Source organism: Ambystoma mexicanum, chromosome 3q (genome assembly GCF_040938575.1).
Source record: "Ambystoma mexicanum isolate Mex_15411 chromosome 3q, UKY_AmexF1_1, whole genome shotgun sequence".
NCBI lineage: Eukaryota > Metazoa > Chordata > Amphibia > Caudata > Ambystomatidae > Ambystoma > Ambystoma mexicanum.
This window is the reverse complement of record NC_090926.1, coordinates 868,667,711-868,695,352: the sequence shown is the minus strand read 5'-3', so window position 1 is coordinate 868,695,352 and position 27,642 is coordinate 868,667,711. Positions and strand designations below refer to the sequence as shown.

Here is a 27,642-nt window from a genome sequence, read left to right as displayed (position 1 = left end):
TCTATTAGTCCCCTTTGATCAGTTAAACACCACAATCCACTGTCTCCCTGTTCCTTTTCTTAGCCCTCCATACCTTCCATGGTGAATAGCTGAACGTGATTTTTAAAATAAATGCAATTTCCCGCTTCCCTGTGGAAATCGGGTGGTTTGCAGGAACGTTCATGGTATCTCGAAAGAAAATGCTAATTGTATTTGCAGCCAGCCAACAGCACACGGATTGCAGCTGCTCCTGCAGCCTGAGCCTTGCCCAGACAAGGCGAAGTCCGACGCTCCAGGATCTCATAGAAACGTTCCGGTATTAAAAATAAAATGCCCACTACAAGCCGAAAGCATTCAGTGCCCTTGCACCAGCAGCCACAGCTTTCCCGCTTCCCGAATCCCGCTGCATCCCAAGCAAGAAAGTGCCCCGCCCCCGGAACCGCTTCATTGCTCCGACGGAAATCGCAGGGATGACCGAATCCCGCTGCATCCCAAGCAAAAAAGTGCCCCGGAACCGCTTCATTGCTCCGACGGAAATCGCAGGGATGACATCACAGACCACGTGATGAAGAGTGGGCGGGCCGTTGGTATGGTCCTTTTCTCGGATGGGAACTAGTCGCTACCGTTTCACAGCAAAAGAAGATGTTTTTTAAGCGAGCACTGCCCGTTTTCCAGAGAGGTAGATGTGCTGATTTGTGTTTGCTTTATTTGTTATTGGGGTTCCGGAGGTCAAAAGTTATCTAATTTGCAGACATAATCTAGTCACTGAGTGTAAATTGGATCACTCACCTCACGTTTTTGGGTGTACACTTCTAAAACTTATAGGCCGCAAGAAGTGTAATGTTGAGGTGGGGGTTTGTATTTTTGGATGAGTGAGATAATCTTTTTTCAGGGCATTTTCTAGCCACCTTGGTGCTCATGGGCCAGGGCAAAACAACAGAATGCACCCCCCGCCTCACACACTCCACTCCCAAACTATACCTCTGTGCCGTGTGACAAAACCCCTCCTCAATATGAATAAATAATTGCTATATAAATGAAGCTGGTTTGATTACTTTGTAATGCAAATACTTTACAGAAGAATTCTAATGTGAAAACACAGATGTTGCTGTATGAGTAAATGGTTTTTATGCTCTTAGGTAAGGCCTTGCCTGAATGCCGTTTCAAACCGTCCATACTAGCACAGTGTGGTGTAAACGCTTACTGGGGTCTGAGGGCCCACTGGCCCTGTATTGCAGGTGTTCTGTTCGTACCACCTCACTTGTATTTCGCAAGGGGCAATACTAGACTAACCATAATAATTATTTTCTGATGGAAGGTTATAATTCCAAGATAGACAGTCTGATTCACTCTTATTGTACTCTTCAAAATACCTCTGAGAGTGGGAAAGGGAACAAATAGCACCACTACGGGTTCCTGTATGCTTTGTATTAGATCACAAAGCATTTCAGGACTATAACAGTGATCAGAGATCTCTATATTGCATAAACAAGTCTGTGATAAAAGGATTGTATGTGTGAATCTCTAAATTCATAACAGCTGCATAGCTTGGTGCTCACATCACTGTTCACAACACTCACCCTAACATTAAAATGTTTGTAACCATACATATTCCCATAATAACTGTATGCATGTATGCCTCTGTATGCTGTAACTAAGACGCGCTTTCCCTGTAACCAGCGCTATTCTGTAACCAGCGCCACGATGCCTCAGGGCTGATTCTGTGCGCTTAACAAATGCGAATAAATAAATAAATAAATAAATAAATACATACTCATTTGGACAGCTTAAGTTTTTGGATGCAAGTATACAATGACTGCAACGCATCCACTCAAATGGGGTACAAGGGCTCTTTTGCCTCTTGTTTCTGAAGTATTTTAGATGAGGAAGGGTTGGGTCACCGTGTGAGCATGCTCAACCCCCAATACAGAAACAAATTCCCTTTTGGGAATTGTATCTATAGACAGGACAGGGTACCGTAGAAGAGAGACCCAATAAACCATGCACAGAAAGGATACACAGAAAGGATTGTACCTCTTACAAACTTTAGCCTAACCAGTAATAATCTGAATCGTTTTAAACAAAACTGGCTTCTAATGCATGGTAAAGGGTCCACAGTTCTTCAGCCACTATCTTCTCACTTTTACGCAGACCTCGGTTATTTCTGCAAAAAACGAGCAGGCCCATGCTTTATCTAACAGAACTGGCATTAGCATCTCTTATTAGTGCAGCTAGTGAACATCATCGTGTGACAGTGTAGAAAGAGCGTTTGGCTTAGTGGATGTACAATTTGAGGCAACTTCGTTGATTGCCCTATGCGTTTAAGTGTGGGCACAGTATGGCATGCTCATCAGAGCCATATACACAAAACGTTCTAGTATGCTATTGTATGGACATTGGACACATCAGACAAAAATAGGCATATGTGCTGTTATATATGGGAGCGCCACATAGACTCCCTTAACCAACAAGGTGGTTAATTGTAATGGGTTATTTATAACGTGCTTAATAGCCAGAGGTTTCTAAGCGCAGACCCGAGGATCGTACATCCTGTTGCTCCGCCTCGTCTTGCATTCAAGAAAAGCACATTGGCCCTGAGCTATCCTCCCGAGACAGTGGTGGCTTGGTAGTGCACACAACATTGCTGCACACATATCACTGCATTGATTTGCCATAGACTACTGTCTGCATGGTGACACACAATGAACTCTACTTTCCTAATCAAGGTGCCAAGTGACATTGAGTTGCCATCTGGTTTGCGTGCTAGGCAGTGGCTGGCTTGTTTAGAAAATTAAAAGATATTTAATGCTGAGCGTATGCATTTAGTTCATGTCCCAAAGCAGCCACTAGAATACTTAAGCAAGAAAATGACAGTTAACCTTCCCAGGGATGCGTCATATGTAAATAAAAAGCAATATACAAAAAAAACCGTTTTGGTGTGTCAAATAAACAGATATGAAAATAGTTTAAAACATTTTCTGTGTGGCATTTTAATTCTCTTTGAATAATGCATAGGTTTGGTCAGCTGATACTTGGGCTGGCCTGGTGAATAAAAATGCCCCATGTTCAGTTCTTAACACTGAAATGTTAAGCATATACTGTGTAAACACACTGGCTTCTTAAAAGAGCCATCACTTATAAATTGTCCCACTTGAAAGGCTGTGAACACAGAGAATGAGGGGCACAGGGTGTGTGACTGCAGAGCATCTCACACGCTGTGTTTGCAGTATGCATTCCTTTGTTTGCATATTCGAACGCATCGCATTCATCCACAAGTCGGTAGAGAGCAGCCAGCTAAACATCTCAGAGGAGCACCCACTGCACAGCAGGATGCTGAATCTTTAGTCCTGCAAAATCAGAGTCAGCTTTCTAGGTGGACCCCTTACTGCGCCCCTTCCTGAGCTACTTAGCTCTGTGCCCCAGGCCAAGAAACGGGGCTGTCACTTCCGTTTGGCCTTGAGTGAGAAGGCCACCCAGCCCTGTTTTTGTTCGGAATTCTGGAACTTGCAGGTTTTCTAAATTTCAAACGGGAAGGAGATTACTAGACCCAGAATCCAAAGGGGAAAAAACTGGACTGGGTCACCTTCTCAGACATGCCAATAGGAAACGTGAGAGGTCTGAGCTGCAGATAGTACATCCTTTGATCACAAGCCTGCTCACTCACCTCCACGTTTCACAACTTGGATATGAGTACATAATATTGTCCAACATAAAAGTGTTAGTGTTCGGCAGGAAAATGCAAAAATTAGCTATGTCAAAAGTCAGTGAATACTGGGAAAACTATTACGTCATTAAAATTGGAGTACTAATGGGGTTACTACTTTTTGCTTAATACAAAATATCCCACTGCATGCCGGAGTCTAGCCTCTAAGCGCAGGACCAGGTGTCAAACCCCTGCTGCTCTGTGTTGTCTTTCCTCCAAGACAAACACTTGCCCTTGAGCTAATACATGCCAACATTATCCATTCCGTTGGTGAGACACTAGTCCTGTCCTGGTTTTAACTTTGCATCCTGCCACTTGTTGTCCCTCGTTTACAATGGGGAAATCCAGGATTACATATCCCAGAATACAAAGTTAAAATCAGGAGTGGCATAATATTTCCCGAATGGAATGGATATTGTTGGTTCATTAGGGGGGTCTCCCTGTCAATTGACCAGAAAGCATTGTGAAGAATTGCCATCTGGCAAGGATGTAGAAGCCCGGGCTTTTTGATTTCTATTGATTAATAAAATGATGTAGGTAATTTAATTTCAGAAACATGGCTTGCTATTCAGTGCTCCCTTTTATAAGCTCCATGCAAAAAGCATCGGATATACTGTGCCCTGCTGCTTCCATCGCCTGATCTTCAGCTCCTGCTCTTCAGTGGCACAGAGCAAACTCAGAGGTCACACGTGCCCTGTTTGACAGCTGCTGTGACAGCCAAGTAACTGCATTGCAGATGCTGCATTTAAATATGCACCTCTGTCCCAAAACCACATAATTATGGAATTTACTAAACAAGTGGCAGTTGTACACTTTAAAGATAATCCCTACCTGAGTTTAGATTATGGTGGCTGGTATTTCCCATAATTATATGAGCCACATCTGATTGGTATCATACATGTGTCAACCCAGTGAGCACAGGCCAGCTGTGGACAGGTATCCCCCAGATGGGCAGTTCCTGCTGCACCTGGGGGCTGCCTCTGTTTGATCATTTGTGAGGTCAGGTAACGCTTCTCTCCAGCAAGACAGCCCCTCAGAAGTAGCTGTCCTGGGAAAGGGGAATCAAAGTAAGAACTGTCCTGGGACACACACTACACAAAAAAGACTAGCCTCACACTAGGGTGTTGCATACACAAGAGCCTTTGATGCTGTGGGCAAGGGAACAGGGTGGGGTGGGTGTAGACAGAGGGAGCTCGGCATAGTTATAGGAGGGTTCTTATCATTATCTTATTTCTCACTGTGCCCCTCTTTGCTTCCTGTCCTCTCCACTACTTTTAGCACAAAGCACTTTGGGTATGTCAGAAGGCAAAGAACACTTGCCTCAAAGAAAGGGATTGGCCTCCTTCTAGCACACTTGCTTTTGTCCAATTACCTGTGGACCTTATTTTTATTTTTACATTTATAAAGCGCACAAAGCGGCCCTGGGACATCGTGGCGCTGTTACAAGGCTTACTTAGTTACATGAAAACAACCGGAACGCCTATCTGGTTATTGGTTACAGTGAACCTGATACAAGGCAGTTAATGGTTACATTGACATAGTGGGCAAGATTACAGTCTCAGCGGTTCCACGGATACAGAGGGGTCAGAGATAACTCAAGATCTTCCGAGGATCGATGTAAGTGTGGGCCTAATGTGGTAGAGAGAGCTAATTGTAGAGTTTAGTTTTGAGTGATTTGCGGAAGGATGCGTGGGAGGTCTCATTCCTTAGCGTCGAGGGCATTCTAATGTTTAGGTGCTAGAAATAGGAAGCTGGAGCCTCCAGCTTTGACCCTTTTGAAGGTAGGGACGTTAAGCTGATTGGAGTGATGTGATCGCTTGGGTCTGGAGGAGATGGCTCAGACTATTGTTTTCTGAGAGATAGGTAGGGGATGTGAGTGAGAGGCACTTGTTGGTTATGGCTAGGGTCTTGAATAGTATACGATCTTTGACCCGGAACCAGTGAGCATCGCACCTTCCATCACAATGAGCCAATGAGCATCACACCTTTTAACTATAAAAGAGGGGTTCTTCTACTCATTTGATTCATCTCTGGACTTCAACCCCTCGGGAAGAATCTGTTGGACCCTGCTGGGAAGGCAGTCCTTTCGAAAGTCCTCCAGTTGTGAGGTGAAGGCATGTGATCCAAGGCACCACTTACGTAATAACTGGATTTCAATTCATACCAGCTGTGAGACCCCCAACAACACAGGATTGTCCACATTCATTCTTTAATGGTCAATGAATGTTTTGGGTCAGCATGTGTCGCTGCCCTGCACATTTCCTGCATCAGCACCCCACGAGCGTCCGCCCAAGAGGCTGCCATTCCCCCTGTTGACCTACCCTCTGTGGCCTTGATCGAGGCAACCCTGATGCCTCATATGCCATGGAGATGACTAGTTTGATCCATAGACCTATTGTCACCACTGAAACCTTCCTTCCAGATGCCCTACAGGTCACAAAAAAGATTGTCCGATTTCCTCCTCTGTCCTCCAAACATATTTCAGGACTGCTCTCTTCACTTCTAAGCAACAGCGTGCTTCTTCCTTCAGTGACTTGTGTGAGAAACCTGAAGGTGTCTCACCCGAAAGTTCCCAGGGATCTATCATCCAGGTGACTAGGACACAGCAATCACTTTTGGATCCAGTTCATGGATGTGGATCAGTGTCGGAGGATCACCTGGGTGAGGGGTCTTCGGGACGTGGGAGTCAGACACTAGATGGCGAGACACGGTATCCCCTTCCCTGTAACACCTTTACCCCATCCTCCGGGTAGGATACTTAGGCCCCCCCCCTCACAACACAAACACTTTCTCACAGACTGCTCGCTATGAGAGAAAACGAACTAACACTCGAACCGTATACCTGGCATGTCCTAATACAATGGTCCGGCAGAGTCAGGCAATTAATGACCATCACACACACCTGACTTCCATTACACTTCCCCACATGGATAAAAGGAGGAGCACAAGAGCACTCTGAGTGAGGCAAAGCACACGAGGAAGCAGCAGTTCCAAGATGGCAGTTTAACACGAGAAGAAAGATGGCAAAACAGAAGGGGATTGCAGGGAGGGAAGTGGGAGTTTACCTTTTCGATGAGGAACTGTTATTTTCACGAACCCTCAAGAATAGAAAGCGTAGGACCAGGAAACTAGGCTGAAGAATCCTGCATTGTGTGTCGGAGGTACCCGAAGCCCTCCTGCATCGACAATCAAGGTGGGGAGAATCGCCTGCTGCCGTGGTACTGGCCTCCCACAACAAAGCAACACCAGTGAAATCAACACAGCCAGTGAGTGGGGAGGCTGATACCAGACCGATCTGTATTGAAGCCAAGGTTGCAAGCAGCAACATTGTATGTTGAGCGCTGAAGCGAACAGTGTATGAAACACATGTTATAACCAACGTGAGTAAAATTGAACAACAGATGAGTGATTGAACTTTGAAATCAAGATACGATACCTTTGACAGAGTGGTCCGGCACCGCGTGCATGCTCATTCGAAGGTCTCTGTAAGGTATCCAACTGAGAGTTGAGAAAGGTGAAAGAGTGGCAAAGAACTGTGCATCTAAGTGGTCCTGCGACGGGTCACGCAAAATTCTGTGCACAATGGAAAATCTTCGATGTTGATACTGGCAAGCAAGTTGATGATAAAATAGATAAAACTGGTCCGAGCATGCACGAGGGAGATCAATTGTAAGCTTTTGGGATAAAGCAAGTTTGTGTTAAAGTGAATTAAATTGGTCGTGCCCGGCAGAGGGAGACTGATTGAACAATGTGTTAAAACAGATCTGATCCCGGCTGAGGGGGATCCGGGGTGAACCGTGAATCACCCGAGAAATTGTGTACATGAAAATCCTACAAGCATTGTGTTAAAGGCAATCTGGGCCCGGCTGAATGGTATCTGAGGTGAATTATGAATCACCTGAGAAATTGAGTATGTGTGAAATCCCGAGAGGAAAAGAATGTATTGTTTGTTTTTCGCATCGGGCCCTCTGAAAGAAGAGACTTTGAAAGGCAAACAGACTTGGGTACGGAAGGCCCTGATGCTAATGTTTGAACTGCGGCCTCATGCGAGAGTAGTCAGACACTGTGCTAAGCTCGAGTGTGCTGCCTTTTCCCGTGCTGAAAATGTGGAGAAGGGAGGCCAACGGCCTGACCATCCTGACATATAATTTCTTGAACACTTCTTTCTGTTACATAACATTGTTTCTCACACTATTTGTATTTAGAGGTATGGATTGGCAATAGGTTTATTAGTATAGGCCCTTTTATTTTGACAAGACACCACTAGGACTGCGTTATTATTATTTGATGGTCATAGCTTGCTCCCATCTTCAGATTTAGGATTAGATTAGTGGTTTTCAAACCTTTTTTGACGTTCAATAAACACCCTTGAACTGTGGTCACTTGTGTCCGTCTTACTGTTGATGCCATGCCTATTCTGCGAGCCCCTTTGCTGTCTTGTCCTTTCTGTTGGGTAGAGCCACTTTGATATCTCCCATATCTCTGTAACTCTAGCAGCATGAGAAACCAACTGCTTCTTGGCCAACATGGGACCCTTAAAATCACTGTGGCACTGCTGTATTTGAATTTCCTCGCTAGCTTAGAAATTATAGGCGTGGGATGGAAGATCGATATGAAAGCCTAAAGCCGTTCCAGGGACATTGCAGCCACACCTGACCTGCTCCTTCAGTCTGAAACCTTAACAAAAGAGATCTACTTTAGCTGCTACTTGGGAGCTGAACATGTCCACTACAGGGAAAACAAAAGTTTGCCATAGCTCCTGAAATGTCCCCATAGACAAAGCCACCTCTTGCAAGCTGGAAACACTCTGCCGAGTCTGTCTGGTTCCACATTATGATCAGTCAACCGTGATTTTTTGTCTGAATGTTTTGCAATAAACCTGCGATAATACCTGCAACAATACCCAATCAAGCCCAAGAATGCTTTAAGATTCTTTAGGTCTTGGCTGTGGAGGTATCTAAAACGGCTTTCACCTTTTCTTGCTGAGGCTGTACCATTCCCCACGAAGAAGCCTAAATATTTCACAGCTGATTGAGCCAGTTTACACTTCATAGGGTTGGCAGTCAATCCGGCCTCTCTGAGAGCTCTCATAATAGTGTAAAGATGGGAAAGATGGTCTTCCCACGTTTTACTATAGATAACTATATTGTCAATGTAGGTTCCACAGAAATCGGAATAGGGTTGTAGTATTCTGTCATAAGTTGTTGAAAAGTTGCTGGGGCCCCATGCAGACCAAAAGGGAGATCTTTAAATTGGAATAGCCCTATGGGTGTCGAGAAGGCTGTTTTTTTTCCCTTATCCGGGCCATGTGCAGGGACCTGCCAATACCCTTTAGTTACATTTAGAGTAGACAAGAACACTGCATTTCCCAGTTTATCAAGTCATCGATGCGTGGCATAGGATATGCATAAAAAGCGGAGATGGTGTTGATTTAAACTCAATGCAAAATCTCCAAGACTGGTCTGGTTACCAACACCATAAGGGAGGACCATGGGCTGGAAGAGGGCTCAATAATATTTGCCTTCAGCATATTCTCAACCTCATTAATGACTATTTTCATTCACACCTCTGGGAGTCTGCATGGTCTTAGATGAACCACTTTTTCCTTTTGGGGTTCTGATGTAATGATAAGTTCCATGTACTCTGCCTGTTTTTTCACAAAATACATTGGGGAAAGCGGTAACAAGGTAATTTAAATTCTGTTGTTTGTCTTTAGGTAGTTCTTGGGGAATTAATTCTAGGTTATCACTCTTGTGGGGTACCAGTCAGGATAATATTGGAGAGGTAAAGGCAGAAGGGTTCTCTTTCCATTCTTTCAGGAGATTTACGTGGTAGAGGATGGTCTTTTTTTCTTCTATCAGTTTGGGCTACCCTATAAGTACATGTTCCAGTTTGCTCTAGTATTTCATAGGCCCGTGCCATTTTGAAACAAGCATATTTTCAGAGGTAGGTAAAAGAACCAGAACTTTCTGAGATACTGAAAAGCATATAAGATTTACCTTTTTTATCATAGGAAAGCTGCTGTTGTTTTTGAGCTTTTTCCATATGAGTATGAACTAGAATTATGACTAAATTAATTTTTTCTTGTAACTGGGTGGCTGTCTGTGAAAGAGGTATTGGTGCTTCCTCCCAGGTTTCCCTGAGCATGTCTTAAGACATCTCTTGGTTCTCTTCCATACAATATTTCTAAGGGAGAGAATCCAGTAGATTCTTGAGGGGTCTTTCTCACTGCAAACAGGGCTCAGGAGATCATGCGATCTCAATCGTTCCCATCCTCGTCTGCTAACTTTCTTAGAATCATCTTGAGGGTCTAATTAAATCTTTCTACCAATCCATTGGTTTGGGGATGGTACACCGAGGTCCTTAGGGTTATACTATGTAGCAATTCCTTTAATTTACCCATAAGCTTACTCATGAAATGTGTCCCCATGTCAGTTAGAATTTCTTTGGGGAATCCAACTCTAGAAAAGAATGGTAGCAAATGCTTTAAGATTTGCTGAGTGGTTTTATTTCTAATGGGAAAGTCTTCTGGGTACCTGGTGGCGTAATCGGCTTTCACAAGACCACATTATTTCCCCAAATTGGAAGTTTCTAATGGTCCGATAATATCCAGCCCAATTCGGGAGAAGGAACCTTTGATTATCAGTTCTGGATTTAAAGGGGCAGGTAGAGGAATATGCGAGCTGGTCTTTTGACATATCTCGCATGTCTGAACATTTTTTTTTTTTATATCAGCATGTATCCCCGGTCAATAGAATTTTCCATTAATGTGAGGTCTTAGACTGTCCTAAATGACTCCCTGTCAAGTGAGAGTGTGCAATTTCTAACACAATATTCCGATGGGTTTGGGGTATTATCAGTTGGGTTTTACTTGTGCGTTCCCCTGAGGTTTCACTGGGATATAGTAGTCCTTGTTTCAGAAAGAAAAGGGGATTTCTTTTTTCTTGGCGCCTCCGGGATTATTTGCAAGTACGTCTCTGCCAGCATTGGGTCATTTCGTTGGGCAAAGTCTGGAAGGATGATGGGTTCATCTTCCACTTTGGCTCCGATTTTAAGTTTCTCATCTGACTCCCCAAAACCTAAGTTACTGCTCTGTTTCCTTAGGCTCTATCAATTCCTCAATACGGGGAAATAAAGCATTCTCTGTGCAATCTTGTCCTGAGGACGTATCTCAAAAGGGGTTTCTCCATGATTTTGCAAGTGTACTGTTATGCCTCCCCTAAAGTCCAGATCTATAACTCCTGCAAGTACATCCAGGCCAACTTTCCAGGGTAAACCAGATTTTGGTGCCAGCCTAACATAACAACCAGAGGGGGGTATTAGAGCTAAGTCAGTGGGAATCTAACCTCTTTTCCCTGGAGGGATGGTAGCCACTCTACTGCTGCATTAATAAAGCTGATTGATTATTTTGTGGCGGTAGTGGGGTCTGAGGCTCTGTTACTAAGTTTCTAAAATTTTAGGGTTCCCCAACTTGGTTCAATTGAGCCGTATCCCACTCTTGACAACATATGTGAGGGAGGCATGGTATCACAAGTAGACACTGACACACAAGCTAAACGTTTCAAAACCTTTATTGATGGTTTAAAAGGGGTTAGAAAACTCCTATCTTGCCCTATAACTAAGATGGGAGTATTCTCGACCATCAAAACAAAAAGAAAATACATTACTAGGCAGTCCTTAGTCAAAATAAAATGGCCTATACTAATAAATCTAATGCCTGCCCTCTTTCTAATACAATAAATGTGTGAAGGGAATGTGTAATGCAAAAAGGTAAATCTGTCACGACCCGTGACCCAGAACCCCACTGGCATGGTCACATGCCAGGTAGGGTTAGGGCTCGGGTTTCATTTGGGGCCCCAAGGGCCTTGCATTTTCACCGGGGGCTCTGTGAAATGGGACTTGAAGGGACTACTTTTTATGTGGAGGCCTGCAGCCAACATGGAGGCACCCATACAGTCTAGTCCCTAAGAACCAGACTGTGCGGTGCAGTGTTTTAGGGTGTGGTAGCCCTGGCTACTTTACCTGGACTACTTTACAGGGTAGGCTATATAAACCACACCCAAGCTAAAGAACGTGCTTCGCGTTATTCTGCAGCCAGCAGCGTAACGCTCACCGTGTTCAAAGACCAGCACCCGGCGTTCCTGGAATCGCGGACCTGCAGAGGAGACAAAAGAACATCATTAGCAGTACCAGCTTACCTGCAGTCTCCCATCCTTCAATCCCAGCTGCTCGCGGTCTTCCATCCCGTTGGCAGCATCTTCAGGACATTGCGCTCGCACCGGAACGAAGCACCTGGGGAGGAGAGAAAAAGGGACAACATTAAACAGGTTACTCGCGGCAATCACAGCAGCAACCAAAATCTCCTCACCTGGCTGGGCATATCTTGGCCGGTTCCGCTCCGGAAATCACTGCACGCCCAAAAAGACTATCGTAACCTGAAAAGGAATAAAGAATACAGGTTAGCCCAAAAAGACATTAGCGCGCCACACTTCGCGCTGAACCTACCTTTCATCATACGCTCCGCATCCATAAATCCCAGCAGGAGCCGAACCCAAGCAGCTCACCCAGCGAACCTCTGTATACCTAAGGGGGAAACAATCGGGGAAAGACATGAATAGCCCGAAACAAAGCAAAGGCCCTCAAAGACTACTATAATCGAACTTACCTCTTTAAAGACACTTGAATGGGTTGGCATCAGTGAAGTTAACTCTGTCGCTTCAACCCGCAGAGACTATGCGCCCCTGTGCAGAAAGCAGGACGGAGAGCAAGCCAGACATCATAACAAGGTGAGGGGGGCTTCCAGGTCAAGTCCAAGGGGCAGGTGGGAGGAAACGAAATCTGAGCCTAAGCCCAGTCCTCCTGTGTTTTCAGGCCCACCTGCCATAGAAGACATCATCCCGAATCGAGTACATCTGGGGGGAATCCGGCAACCAGGGCATACAGGCGTCCCCGTGGATATCAGGTGAGCGTAACAGAACGCGAAGCCTCATAAAAAAGAATCCACCTGGGCACCATGGAGACTTCAGAAATGGACCAACTTGCCCAGTTATTAGGGCAATTACGCGCCGAAGTGCATTCGGCTAGGCAAGAGACTAATACCCTGCGAAGGGATCTTGTCGTCACCAAGGATCGCACTGAAGAACTCAGCAGGCAACTACTGCAATCACAGGCCGGGCAAGCTCCATTACCAGGAACAACTACACCGGCACAGGCAACCACCTCGTCTACCGCTCCAGTGCAAATAAATTTACCCGGAACAATACCCTTAGCACCTCCAGAAAGGTTTTCAGGAGATCCAAGAAAATATGCAGCTTTCATGAATCAATGTTGCCTTCATTTCCTCTGCAGACCGGCTTCATTCCCTAACGATCAAGCACGTGTAGCATTTATTTTATCATATCTAAGTGGTAGTGCAGCAGACTGGTCAGTGCCGCTTGTGAGCTATGATGAAACGTTACTACGTAACTTTGGGGGCTTCCAAAGGGAAATGGAAAAACTCTTTGCCCGACACACCCATGAACAAGCTGTAGACAATGAACTCTTGTCACTCCGGCAGGGGAATCAGGACTTGCTAACATACATAGCAACCTTCAATAGGTTGGTGGCCGAAACCAGGTGGCCTGAAGACAAGAGAACCACATTGTTTCACCGAGGCCTTTGAGGGGAATTAAAGGACATCTTGGCTCAGGTAGTTGATCCACCGAGAGACTGTGGTGAATTCATCAATCTGGTGGTGCAATTAGATCATCGATTACAAGATCGGAAAGCGGATCGGTCCAAATCTGACACACGGGCCGTGTATGTACGAACCAAAGATGCTACTCCGTGCACGTCAGAGAATACCACAGAGCCAATGCAAATTGGAGGCATACGACCACCGTTAACAAAAGCCGAAAGAGACAAGAGAAGGCAACCGCAGTTATGTTTGTACTGTGGACAATCGGGGCACTTCTTAAAAGACTGTCCAATAAAACCTCCCAAGCGAATTGTAGGAGCTACAGAAAAGGATGAGAGTAAGGAGTTGGAAAACTGCCTAGCTCGACAAAAGTAGAGGTCAGTTTGTCGAGTGAGAAGAATGAGCCACCGACCTCACATTTTGCAATACCAGTAATCCTAATGAATCACCAACAACCTTCAAAGATGCATTCCGTTGAAGCTTACATTGACAGCGGGGCAGTTGGGAATTATATTGATCAAGATCTGGCCGCACGGATGGGGCTTCCCTTAAGTTTTAAGCCAAACACAGAAAAGGCGACCACAGTAGATGGGACTGAAATTGCTTCTGGACCAGTAACCCGATGTACGGCAGGAATAACCCTACTGTGCCAGGATGGACACCGGGAATCGATTTCCTTCGATCTCATCAAGGCGCCTCAGTTTCAACTGATTTTACTGATGCCATGCTTAGTTGCTCATAACCCTCGGATAGATTGGCGTGCAAGAAAACAAACTTTTCCTCATGATTGTGCCTCCACCTGCTATCTCCAAGAAAATGAGTTCAGTTTCAAGGTTTCTATGAGTCCAAGAGTCGGTATATCTACACTTGGCACAGCCAGTACTCTCCCTGAAGAATACCAAGATTTCCAGGATGTGTTCCAGAAGGAACAAGCTAATACGTTACCACCGCACAGGTCCTACGACTGTCAGATTGACCTCATACCTGGTGCACAGATCCCTTGCGGTAGAATCTACGCGCTCACCGAATCAGAAAATGAGCATCTAAAGTCCTATCTGGACCAGTACTTGGCAAATGGGTTCATTCGCCCATCCAAATTTCCGGCAGCCAGTCCCTTGTTCTTCGTACCAAAAAAGGAAGGGGACTTAACCTGTATTGACTATCGCGCCCTGAACCAGATCACCGTGAAAAACCGTTACCCACTGCCCCTTATTCCCGAGTTGCTAGATCAAGTCAAGGATGCCCAGATTTATACGAAGTTAGACCTCGGAGGAGTGTACCACCTGGTCCGAGTCAAAAAGGGAGATGAATGGAAAACGGCCTTTCGTACTAAATATGGGTTGTTTGAGCACCAGGTAATGCCTTTCGGGCTGTGCAATGCCCCGGCGGCGTTCCAATATTTTATGAATGACGTCCTAAGGGAGCTGATCGATGTTTGCGCCCTTGTCTACATAGATGACATCCTAGTGTTTCCAACCTCAGAACAAGACCATGTTAAGCATGTCCGTGGTGTCCTTGCCAAACTGTCACGCATTTCTCTCCCTCTGGGGATCCCATTCCTCATCCCCGTGCCCCGAACACCCCTCGCCCTCTTGCCCGGTTCCGGGACTCACAGGTTCTCTCTTCGCCCCAGTTGCCACGGCGCCGACTGCCACAAAGCTTGGGTCGGCATGCTCTTTGCCCGCAGAGACGTCTACCCCCTTGGCGTCTTCCGTGGCGGCTGTTAGACCGACTTCTTCCGTGTCACATGACCGCCGCCTTCCGCTCACGTGTTTCTGGACTACACTCAAGTGATGCGCTCGCGGGTCATTGTCATGATCTCTGCTTCCAAAAGGTCAGGGTTTTCCCAACTCCCTTGGAAGCAGATCCATAACCCAGGTTCCGAGGGCCAACCAGTCCCAATTGGGACCTTTTGGACCCAGTCCTGGCGCCAGTGGCACCAGGCTCATAAATATGCCCAGTCCCAGCGCTGGAAGCGCCGGGCTCATAATGCTTGGGTGGACTTACCTGCACCAGACCATGCTGCTTACTTGCCTGCCAGCTGCGCCTCTGATCCTCTTCTGTTTGGAACTACTTTTCCTGTTGGGTGGGGCAAGAGCCACTCCCTAGATTCAGAACACTGGAACTCTTCTGGAAAGCAGGAACTCTTTTCTTACCAAGGCGTGGCTGTGGAAGGAGACACCTAAGCACTACAGGAGGCTATTTAAACCACACCCGGTGGATGAATCTTGCTTTGCGTTATTCTGCATCCTCTGCAGCAGAACGCTCATCGTGTCTTCTGCATCGGATCCTGGGCCTAAGGAAAAAGGCTTACCATCCTGAATCCAGTCTTCAGCAACACCTATAAAGACAAGAAAGAACAGGTTCGCATTCCGGCATCTGAAAGACAAAGGCTTACCTACTCTTCGTGCGCTCCGGAGGTCTTCACACTGCATTCCGGCATCTGAAAGACAAAGGCTTACCTACTCTTCGTGCGCTCCGGAGGTCTTCACACTGCATTCCGGCATCTGAAAGACAAAAGCTTACCAACTCTTCGCACGCTCCGGAGGCCTTCGGCGCTGCATCCTGCATCTGAAAGACAAAACAAGGTGCGTTTAAAGACATTGGGGAACTTTAATACTCACGTGCCATTACTCTAACCCAGTGGGTATTCCGGCACCCTGCAGCCGCTCCGAACTCGTACCTGCAAAATAAAAGACAGTTAGAGCGCATCGTGAAGCAGGCAACAAGCGCTTACTTACGTGCTTCCAGGCGCTTCTATTCATCACACGGACTCCATCTTCAACTCACTTCAGCCCGTCATCCGCCATCGCCGGAACCTGCAAAACAAGAGACATCATTACTAAAGACTTTAAAGACAATAGAATTACTCGAAACTTACCGTTCGTGCAGTAAACGACGGACAGCAGTCCTCTGAAGTCAAGAGGCCTGCGCTACCGATCCAGTGAAGAAACTGGTTACAGCACCCTGCCCCGAGGCAGATGGAGAGCTCGGCATTCACTTACCTAAGGTGAGAGCGTTAACCTTTGGGGGTCTACAGGAGAGCAAAAAAGGAAAGAGATAGGGACACCCCAATAACCCCAGTTCATTAATCCCATATTTTCTATCTGCAGACATCTTACTCTTGAAGTCAGGCATACAGTGCACAGAGGTCCAGCCCAAAGAGCCAACCGGGTGCTACACATCACCTTTGAAGGTACGGTAGTCGCCCAGTCAAGACCGGCGCCTCTGCGAGAATCAGGTGAGCGTTACAGTCATGTGACTGGGAAGAAATAGCAGCGCCAGTATTTAAACGGCTCTGTTGCGGTGCTTCAAAGCTGTTTCTTCGGATTCCTGTACGGCGCTACATACCGTTTTGTTTCACCCTTTTTTGGATCTTGACCTCGGATTTGTTTCACGGACTGGCAACGGATAACCCTTGGCTTTGGTACTTGTTTTTGGATCATTGTTACGACCACGGACTGCTTCACGGACTCCTACTACGTTCCGCCCTTCTTGTGTGGATTCTGGCATCAGGTGGGCCTGGCACTTGCAACCTTGCTGGGATACTTACATACTGAAAGAGCAGCCTTGCTGGGTCTCGGAACCTTCCCCATAGGTACAACTGCCACTCCAGACTCCTTTTGGTAAGACCGTTCCACTTACTTGTTGATTGGATGTTGATTCTGTTTTGGCTTGACACTTAACCGGTGTTTCCTTTACAGTGGTTCGGGGTTCCACGAGTACCGCAGTTCCGGAAAGAACATCTCCCACCTGTGGCCTCAAAGGCGGCACAGAGAGTGACTTTGATTCTCTCTGTGCGGCACTTGTGGACAGAGGACTCTTCGGCTACACGACAGTCAACACACAACAGACTGTGAAGCCATCCTGTCGTGTAGCTATGGAGGGAGCTGCGGATGACCCCTTGACCACTATGGTTCAGGCCATAACCGTGTTACGTGCGGACATGGCCGCAGCAAATACAGCCATTCACCAACGCTTGGATACCATCCAGAGTGCTAGACATCCTCTACCCTCAGATGCTGAATTTGGGGATACCCCACCAGGCCCCCCGCCCGTCCAACCTCCCGTTCCACCCATTCCTAACCCCATCCCCGTGGTACTGCCCTCTCCTTTTCCTTTGGGTGCCCCTGAGAGGTATCGTGGGGATCCCGGCAAGTTCAGAACCTTCTTGAATCAATGCAAATTGCATTTTTTGTGTTGACCCATGGCTTTTCCAGACTCCACCTCTAAGGCAGCCTTTACTCTTTTTCTCATTTAGCAGGCACTGCTGCTGCCTGGGCCAATCCACTCCTGGAAAACGACAACCCAGCCCTTTGCGACTTTGAATTGTTGGTCACTGAGATGTCCCGAGTGTTCGATACGCGCCATATAGTCCAGTCCCGAGACCTGGAACTCCTGGACCTGGGGCAGGGTAGGGGGTCTTTGATCAAATACATTACTAAGTTCAATCAGCTTGCAGCCGAGACTTCCTGGCCTGAATCAAAAAAAGCCGTTGTGTATTATCGCGGCTTAAATAACGCCATGAAGGATGCCCTTGCGGTTGTTCCCTCCTTACCGACCTCTTACCATGATCTAGTCGATTTAACTCTGCAATTGGACGCCAGACGTTCTGAACGTAGGGCTGAGGCCGGTTTTCTGCACACCACTGCCCCATCTCCTTCCACCTGGGCCCCCTCAAACACCAGTTCCGAACCCATGCAAATCGGGGGCATCAGGAGCCCGATCACACCCATAGAAAGGGAACGTAGGAGGGTGGACAATGCCTGCTATTATTGTGGTCTATCTGGCCATTACGTGAAGGAGTGTCCCCGTCGCCCCAAGCTAAAACCATCGGGTTTTCGGAGTGCTCGACCCTAAACTCGGGGACCGGGTTGAGCGCTCCTTGTCATACCCCGAACCCTGTGTTTGCTTTCGGCCGCATCCGACCCATATATGTGCAGGCCATTCTACAACCCACACCTGACATCTCTCAACCAGTTACGATTATCATAGATTCCGGGGCTACAGGTAATTATATGGATATCACACTGGCCCAAACCCTGCACCTACCTCTTCTAGCCAAAACCCAGCCGGAACCAGTACAGGCAGTGGATGGGACTGCTCTGGTTTCCGGACAAATCAAACAGCAGACCGCCCCGATGCTTTTGACCATACAGGCTATACACAGGGAGACCCTGAGTTTCGATCTCATCTTAATGCCCCAGTTCGGTGTAATATTGGGAATACCTTGGCTACGGGAGCACAACCCCTTAATTGACTGGAAAGAGGGTTCGGTGCATTTCGAATCCGATCTCTGTCAACATTTCTGTCTAACCGCAGCCACCACTGTTGAGACACCCGCTCAAGCATTGGGGGTCATGGCTCAATTATCTCTAGAGGATCCCGTTGTCCCCTCCACAGAACCCCACACGGTTGGACTGGTCTCCACACTTATTCCGGGCCAATACCAAGACTATCTAGAAGTGTTCGACCATGGTTCATCAGAAGTTTTACCGCCACATCGCCCGTACGACTGCCCGATAGATCTAGTTCCGGACAGCACTATCCCCACAGGTCGTATCTACTCCTTGTCTCCTACTGAAGATCTAGCCCTCAAGGAGTACATTCAAAAGTCCCTCCGTCTGGGCCAGATACGTCCTTCTACATCCCCGGCGGCGAGTCCATTTTCTTTGTCCCCAAGAAGGAGGGTGACTTACGGCCTTGTGTGGACTACCGCAGACTCGATGCCATCACCAAGAAAGACCGCTACCCCATTCCACTAATCACGCCCCTCTTGGACCGTCTCACACATGCCACTGTCTTTACCAAATTAGACCTCCGTGGTGCCTACAATCTGGTTCGTGTGCATTCCGGGGACGAATGGAAGACCGCTTTTTGTACTCGTTATGGCTTGTATGAGTATACGGTCATGCCGTTCGGTTTGTGCAACGCTCCGGCCACGTTCCAGAGGTTCATGAACAATATCTTCTCTGATGTCCTGGACGTTTTTGTGGTGGTCTACTTGGATGACAGCCTGATATTCTCCCAGACCATGAAGGACCACGTACAGCACGTCAGGGAAGTGTTGTCTCGTCTACGGACGCACTCCTTGTTTGCCAAACCCGAGAAGTGCCAGTTCCATGCCGACTCCGTAGAGTTTCTTGGTTTTCACATCTCGTCTGGAGGGCTAGCCATGAACAATTCCAAGGTTCGCGCAGTGTGGATTGGCCGGTCCCCGATTCATTGAAGGCGCTCCAGTCTTTCCTTGGTTTCGCTAACTTTTACAGGCGATTTATCTCCGGGTTTTCTTCTTTGGTGGCTCCCCTCACTTCCCTGACTAGCCCTCGCACACCTTTTCTATGGACGGACACACATCAACAGGCCTTCGAGGCTTTAAAGACAGCATTCACTACTGCCCCCAACTTGCAGCACCCAGACCCAGAACTGCCATTCATAGTGGAAGCTGATGCTTCATCCTTTGCCCTAGGTGCTGTATTGTCACAGACTTGCCCTACCTCTGGTCGCCTTCACCCTGTGGCCTTCCATTCCCGTAAATTCACAGATGCCGAATCCCACTATACCGTGACTGAAAAGGAACTACTGGCGGTCATGGACGCCTTCCGCGTTTGGAGGCATCATCTCTTGGGTGTTAAGCACCGTGTCACGGTTTATTCTGATCACCAGAATTTACAAGACCTGGCATCTCTGAAGTGTATCAACAGCAGGCAGGTCAGGTGGCATCTCTTCTTTGCGGCCTTCGACTTTGTGATAAAACATCGCCCGGGTTAATACCCATGGCAAAGCCGATGCCTTATCGCGTTCCCCTGGGGGAGTGGCCTTGCCGACGTTTCCAGACACCCTTCTGGACGTCGGCAAGGTGGTTTGTTTGTGTACTCCAACCCTGCCCTTACTTGACGCGATACGGGATTGGGTTACTTCACACCCAGGCCAGTTGTCCGATTGGGATTTGGTGGTTCACAATGGTCTCCCCTTTGTTACTGATCGTCTATTCATGCCCACGGTAGACACCCGTAACATGGCCTTGGAATGGTCTCACGACGCCCCGGTTCATGGTCATCCTGGTCAGAAACGCACTTTGGCGCTGCTGAGAAGGTGGTGCTGGTGGCCGTCTATGAGAAAGGATGTTGAATCTTACGTCAACGCATGTGCGGTTTGCGCACAGTGTAAACACCGTAGGGGTCGCCCTGTGGGTCTCTTGCTTCCTTTACCTGTCCCTCCCAAACCGTGGCACACCTTGACCATGGATTTTGTCACTGACCTACCCCGGATCCGGGGCTTCGATACCTTGTGGGTGGTCATCGATTCCTTTTCTAAGATGGCTCGTTTTATCCCTTGTAAGGGCATCCCCTCGGCGCCTACACTGGCCCGGTTGTTCTTCGAGAATGTCTTTTGTCTTTTGGGGCTTCCTTCGGTTCTCGTCTCGGACAGGGGTTCGCAGTTCACCTCGCGTTTCTGGCGGGCCCTGACTAGGTTGCTCGGAATGGACGTCCGTTTCTCCTCAGCATATCACCCTGAGACGGACGGTCAGACCGAGCGACTGAACCAGACGCTGGAGCAGTACTTACGTTGTCTGACCCTACAGCTGCAGGCTTCCTGGTTGAGCGTACTGCATCTTGCGAAATTCGCATACAACAACGCTGTCCATTCTTCCACTGGTTTCTCCCCGTTCTATGTACTTTATGGTCAGCACCCTCGTGTTCTGCCCTTCACGGATTTGCCTACTTCTGCCAATCCAGCTGCCCTTGCACGTGTTAGGGACCTGGCCTCCGTCCACGCTCGGGTGTCGACTCATCTTGTCGAGGCCCAGGCGTCCATGAAGGCGCAGGCGGACAGGAAACGGGTGATGGCCCCGTTGTATACTGTGGGATCCCGCGTTTGGTTATCCACCCGACATCTGCACTTGGTGGGTTGTCGCAAGCTTCTACCTCGCTTTGTTGGTCCCTATACGATTACTCCTGTTATCAACCCTGTGTCTTATCGACTTGCTCTCCCGGGTTCCTGGCAGCTTCACCCTGTTTTCCATGTTACTCTGCTCAAGCCCTGTCCCGCTCCCACACGGCTTCGCTCTCCTGGGGCCCTGGTGTCTCTATCCACTCCAGATGTTTTTGAGGTCTCTGCCATTCTGGGTTTCCGTATCTCTAGCGGGTGTCTCCAGTACCTTGTAGATTGGTCCGGGTATAGCCCTGAGGAGCGGTCCTGGGTCCCGGCTACTGATGTCCAGGCTCCCCGTTTGGTGGCACGGTTCCATAGGGACCATCCCTCGTGCCCACGGGGTCGTGGGCCTTTGGGGGGGCTCTGTCACGCATTCCTCTCCCTCTGGGGATCCCATTCCTCATCCCCGTGCCCCGAACACCCCTCGCCCTCTTACCCGGTTCCGGGACTCACAGGTTCTCTCTTCGCCCCAGTTGCCACGGCTCCGACTGCCACAAAGCTTGGGTCGGCATGCTCTTTGCCCGCGGAGACATCTACCCCCTTGGCGTCTTCCGTGGCGGCTGCTAGACCGACTTCTTCCGCGTCACATGACCGCCGCCTTCCGCTCGCGTGTTTCTGGACTACACTCACGTGATGCGCTCACGGGTCATGTGACCGGGAGGAAATAGCAGCGCCAGTATTTAAACGGCTCTGTTGCGGTGCTTCGGTGCTTCACAGCTGTTTCTTCGGATTCCTGTACGGCGCTACATACCTTTTTGTTTCACCCTTTTTTGGATCTTGACCTCGGATTTGTTTCACGGACTGGCAACGGATAACCCTTGGCTTTGGTACTTGTTTTTGGATCATTGTTACGACCACAGACTGCTTCACGGACTCGTTCCGCCCTTCTTGTGCGGATTCTGGCATCAGGTGGGCCTGGCACTTGCAACCTTGCTGGGATACTTACATACTGAAAGAGCAGCCTTGCTGGGTCTCGGAACCTTCCCCATAGGTACAACCGCCACTCCACAGACTCCTTTTGGTAAGACCGTTCCACTTACTTGTTGATTGGTTGTTGATTCTGTTTTGGCTTGACACTTAACCGGTGTTTCCTTCACAGTGGTTCGGGGTTCCACGAGTACCGCAGTTCCGGAAAGAACATCTCCCACCTGTGGCCTCAAAGGCGGCACAGAGAGTGACTTTGATTCTCTCTGTGCGGCACTTGTGGACAGAGGACTCTTCGGCTACACGACAGTCAAGACACAACACAAACTGCGCCAACATCGACTATACGCAAAACTTGAAAAATGTTCTTTCCATGAAACCGAATTTGAATTTCTTGGTTTCGTTCTTACTCGGAAGGGCATTGGAATAGATGCACACAAAGTGGATGCAATTCTAAAATGGCCCTCCCCGACCTCAGTAAAAGGGATCCAGAGTATGCTGGGCTTTGCAAATTTCTACCGTCGATTCATCCCAGACTTTTCTCAGATTGTGCATCCAATCACGTTACTTCTACGAAAAAACAATACAAAATTCATATGGTCAGAAGGTGCTGAAAAGGCCTTCCAAAAACTAAAGGAAAAATTCACCTCAGCCCCGGACCTATGACATCCTCGTCCAGATTTACCTTACATCGTGGAAACAGATGCTTCCAGTATGGCGATGGGGGCGGTTCTTTCTCAAAAAGACCCTGAAACTGGCCAATTGCACCCTGTGGCCTTCTGGTCACGAAAATGTACGCCTCCTGAACTCAATTATGCCATTATTGATAAGGAACTGCTTGCTATAAAATCCGCCTTCAAGGCATGGTGGCATTATCTCTTAGGGGCCAGGCATACGGTCACTGTAATTACGGACCATTGGAACTTACAATATTTAAAAACAGCAAAGCCGCAATCCTCGCACCAATTACGATGGGCCCTTTTCTTCACTGAATCTGACTATATAATCACTTATCGGCCAGCCGTAAGAAATGCGGAAAGCTGACACACTCTTGCATGGGCATCGATGAAAGAGAATATGCAATTCCAGATCCAGTGGCCATAATACCTGAAGATAAGCTTTCAGGCCTCACCACAGCTTTAACACAAACTGAACTTAGAAATGCGATCCAACAGGAAATAACCCCAAGCAAGTTACTGGAATGGCATACCAAAGGAAAACAATACGTTGTCAAAAATCAACTGCCATATTTTAGCGAACGCCCGTACGTGCCTAAGACCGAGCTACAACAACAAATCATTTCAGAATATCACGACTCTTTGATGGAAGGTCATCCCGGAATCGCCAAAACCTTAGCCAAAGTAAAATGCAATTATTGGTGGCCCACTTGGCGTCAAGACGTCATCCGATACGTTCAGTCATGTGGAGTGTGTGCAAAAAACAAGCCATTGAAGCAAAGACCAGCTGGCCTCCTGCAAACATTAGAAATACCTCCGGCACCATGGCACACAATCTCTCTCGATTTCATTACTGATTTACCTCCCAGCCAACGGTTCAATACCATTTTAGTTGTAGTGGACCTATTTTCTAAAATGGCACACTTTATCCCTTTCAAAGGCCTTCCAGATGCTTCCCAGCTAGCAAAGTTGTTTTTAGAAAACATTATCAAACTGCATGGATTCCCTTCAGTCCTGGTCTCTGATCGAGGGAGCCAATTTGTATCAAACGTCTGGAAAAAGTGCTGCGCTATAGCTCACATCGACATATGGCTATCCACCAGCCATCACCCCCAAATGGATGGTCAAAGAGAGGGGACCAACCAGACTCTCGAACAATACCTGCGATGCATGCTGCATCAAGTTGAGGGAACCTGGAGAGATCTATTATGGATAGCCGAATATGCTTATAACAATTCTGTACATTCCAGTACTGGGCAAACACCCTTTTTCACCCTCTACGGCAGACATCCGCATACTTCCGAACTTGACAGCCCTCCCAGCCTCGAAATGCTGGCTGTAAAGACGCTTCATGCAAACATCACTCAGGCCTTTAAAAGGGCAACAGATCAATTAATCCAAGCCAAAAGTAAGCAAAAAAGGTTTGCAGACCAACATCGAAAAAAGGCTCCTGACTATAATATAGGAGACAAAGTTTGGCTAGCAACAAAATACATACCACTAAAGGGAACCCAAACTTTTCGTCCTGGCTATTTAGGGCCTTATCCTGTTCAAACCATCATCAACTCGGCAGCATTAAAATAACATTGCCAGCTAACGTGCAAATTCATCCAGTGAATCACGTCTCACTGCTAAAACCAGTACAACCCGGTACACGAGTTAAACCACCACCTGAACCCATCATGATTGATGAAGAACCCGAATACGAAGTGAAAGAAATCCTAGATTCCAAATATACCCGATCCAAACTATACTATCTAGTTGATTGGAAGGGTTATGGCCCTCAAGACAGATCATGGGAACCTAGTGAGAACATTCATGCACCACGTCTAATTAGAACGTTTCATCGAAACTTTCCAGACAAGCCTGGACCAGGCAGGAGAATCACCTTAGAAGGGGCATTGGAGGGTGGCGGGGTGGGAGTGCTCTCATGACCCGTGACCCAGAACCCCACTGGCATGGTCGCATGCCAGGTAAGGTTAGGGCTTGAGGTTCATTTGGGGCCCCAAGGGCCTTGCATTTTCACCGGGGACTCTCCTGGAGTCAGTCCTGGTGCCTTTGGCGCCAGGCTCATATGTGGAATGGGACTTGAAGGGACTACTTTTTATGTGGAGGCCTGCAGCCAACATGGAGGCACCCACACAATCTAGTCCCTAAGAACCAGACTGTGCAGTGCAGTGTTTTAGGATGTGGTAGCCCGGACTACTTTACCTGGACTACTTTACAGGGTAGGCTATATAAACCACACACAAGCTAAAAAACGTGCTTCGCGTTATTCTGCAGCCAGCAGCGTAACGCTCACTGTGTTCAGAGACCAGCACCTGGCGTTCCTGGAATCGCGGACCTGCAGAGGAGACAAAAGAACATCATTAGCAGTACCAGTTTACCTGCAGTCTCCCATCCTTCAATCCCAGCTGCTCGCGGTCTTCCATCCCGTTGGCGGCATCCTCGGGACATCGCGCTCGCACCGGAACGAAGCACCTCGGGAGGAGAGAAAAAGGGACAAAGTTAAACAGGTTAGTCTCGGCAATCACAGCAGCAACCAAAATCTCCTCACCTGGCTGGGCATATCTTGGCCGGTTCCACTCCGGAAATCACTGCACGCCCAGAAAGACCATCGTAACCTGAAAAGGAATAAAGAATACAGGTTAGCCCAAAAAAAATGTGCGCGCCGCACTTCGCGCTGAACCTACCTTTCATCATACGCTCCGCGTCCATAAATCCCGGCAGGAGCCGAACCCAAGCAGCGGACCCAGCTAACCTCTGCATACCTAAGGGGGAAACAATCAGGGAAAGACATCAATAGCCCGAAAGAAAGCAAAGGCCCTCAAAGACTACTATAATCGAACTTACCTCTTTAAAGACACTTGAATGGGTTGGCATCAGTGAAGTTAACTCGGTCGCTTCAACCCGCAGACACTACGCACCCCTGCGCAGAAAGCAGGACAGAGAGCACGCCAGACATCATAACAAGGTGAGGAGGGGGGCCTTCAGGTCAAGTCCAAGGGGCTGGTGGGAGGAAACGAAATCTGAGCCTAAGCCCAGTCCTCCTGTGTTTTCAGGCCCACCTGCCATAGAAGACCTCATCCCGAATCGAGTACATCTGGGGGGAATCCAGCAACCAGGGCATACAGGCGACCCCGTGGATATCAGGTGAGTGTAAAAAATTGTGTTCAAAAGAAATGTCAGTATGGCTGAGTAAACTCCCTTCCCCATGTTTTGTAGCACGGGGCAAGATGTCACGTTTGGAGCTTGCAACACACTCTGGCGTTGGACACAAGGATGCAGTTCGTTAGTGTGGGCATGCATGTTGGAGGGGTTTCGTAGACCGCGTTAATTAAAACATGTGAGCAAACCTAAGGACTTGGCTTATATACTTACCAAGCGCAGTATTGCGATGGGGTGGAAAGCATGCAACAGACCGAAGGCAGAGGTTTGGTGGAATGATCTCCAACAATGGATTGAAGCCGAAACGAAAGTGTGGAATGGAGCGGGTGGTAGGGGAGAGGAGGAGGAAACAGAAACCCTGACGGCCTGGAAACACATAATGACTACACTGTTGGTGTCTGCCCAGGACTACCCAAGCGATCATGAGACCTCTGAGAATACTGAGGGGGAGGAACCCCCAGAAAGGGAAAAAGCAGAGTGCGAAGTGGAGTAGGCTCGAGTTGGGGGGTGGGTAAAAAGAAAGCAGTAGATACTTAACGAAATATACATGTTGCTAAAGTGTTATGATGAGAACTGCTGGATTTGTTGAATGTTAATTTTTCATTGTAAAAGCCAATAAAAATGGTTCTAAAAAAAAAAAAAAAAGTATGCAGTTCGTTTCGTGGATCAGATCCCACTTGGCCTTCCACGAAAAGTCTTGTAATACAGTTCAACAAAAGTTTGTTTCCTTCTGGTTACCACAATTCAGTACAGGTTTTCCTACGCCGGGCTCAAACCTTTCAATCACAAATTGTGGGGTTTCCTTCCCCAAGCTTCAATCACTCCTTTTTATAGGCTACCCTCTGTCGGGCTCAAGCTTCTTTTCACTTTCCTTCCGCTGTCGAAGACTTTCGAAACTGCAAGGCTTTCGCGCTTTTTTTTTTTTTTTTTTAATTTTATTGGTTTAAATTAAACCTTTAAAATGTTTGCTTAAGGTGACACAAAACCATACATTACACAGTGACATAGTCAACTACCTCCTTCAACATCTCCCTCCCTCATTGCCACACAAGTACATGACCATTATCCTTTTTTATGTCTTTAAACGCATGTGCAACCTTAGGCCAGCCGTCTCAGGCTAGTTCATTTTTAGCATTTAATCTCTCCTCAATGACGGCAAGGAAGGAGGTCAAAGGTAGGATTAGTTTCATGTCTGAGCCATTCCACATATACCTCCACCATTCATCAGCACATACCGACTGGTGTGCACTATACCAGCCTCCCAAGTGGATTGATCGTATGTCCTTCAATGTTGTGCAGAAGAGCACTAGGTGTTTTATAGATTCTGGCTCCTTTCCACATAACCGACACGTCGTAGATAAATCCACGTTTCCCGCCCAATGAATAATTCTATCCTTTGTTTTCATTGCATTAAGGCGGAATAGCATGAATGATCTTCTTGCTTTCGTGGACGGAAAGCGACTCAAGTATTGTTGAAGTATTCCGTAGCCTCTTGCTTCCCCCGGAGAGTTTTTCATCGCATGGGCTTCGTTGCGCTCATAGCATGTGTTTATCCAGTCAAGGCGCCATATTGATACCTT

General features: G+C 47.6%; 1 protein-coding gene across 1 annotated transcript in view; it reads left to right on the top strand.

The window, feature by feature from the left end:
* Nucleotides 1–452: 452 nt before the first annotated feature.
* Nucleotides 453–27,642, top strand: part of TEFM (transcription elongation factor, mitochondrial) — a 94,559-nt gene continuing 67,369 nt past the window's right edge. Inside the window, exon 1 of the mRNA XM_069654961.1 lies at nucleotides 453–658. Within this exon, the coding sequence (XP_069511062.1) occupies nucleotides 622–658 (37 nt within the window). The 5' untranslated portion in view covers nucleotides 453–621. The remainder of the gene's footprint in view (nucleotides 659–27,642) is intronic.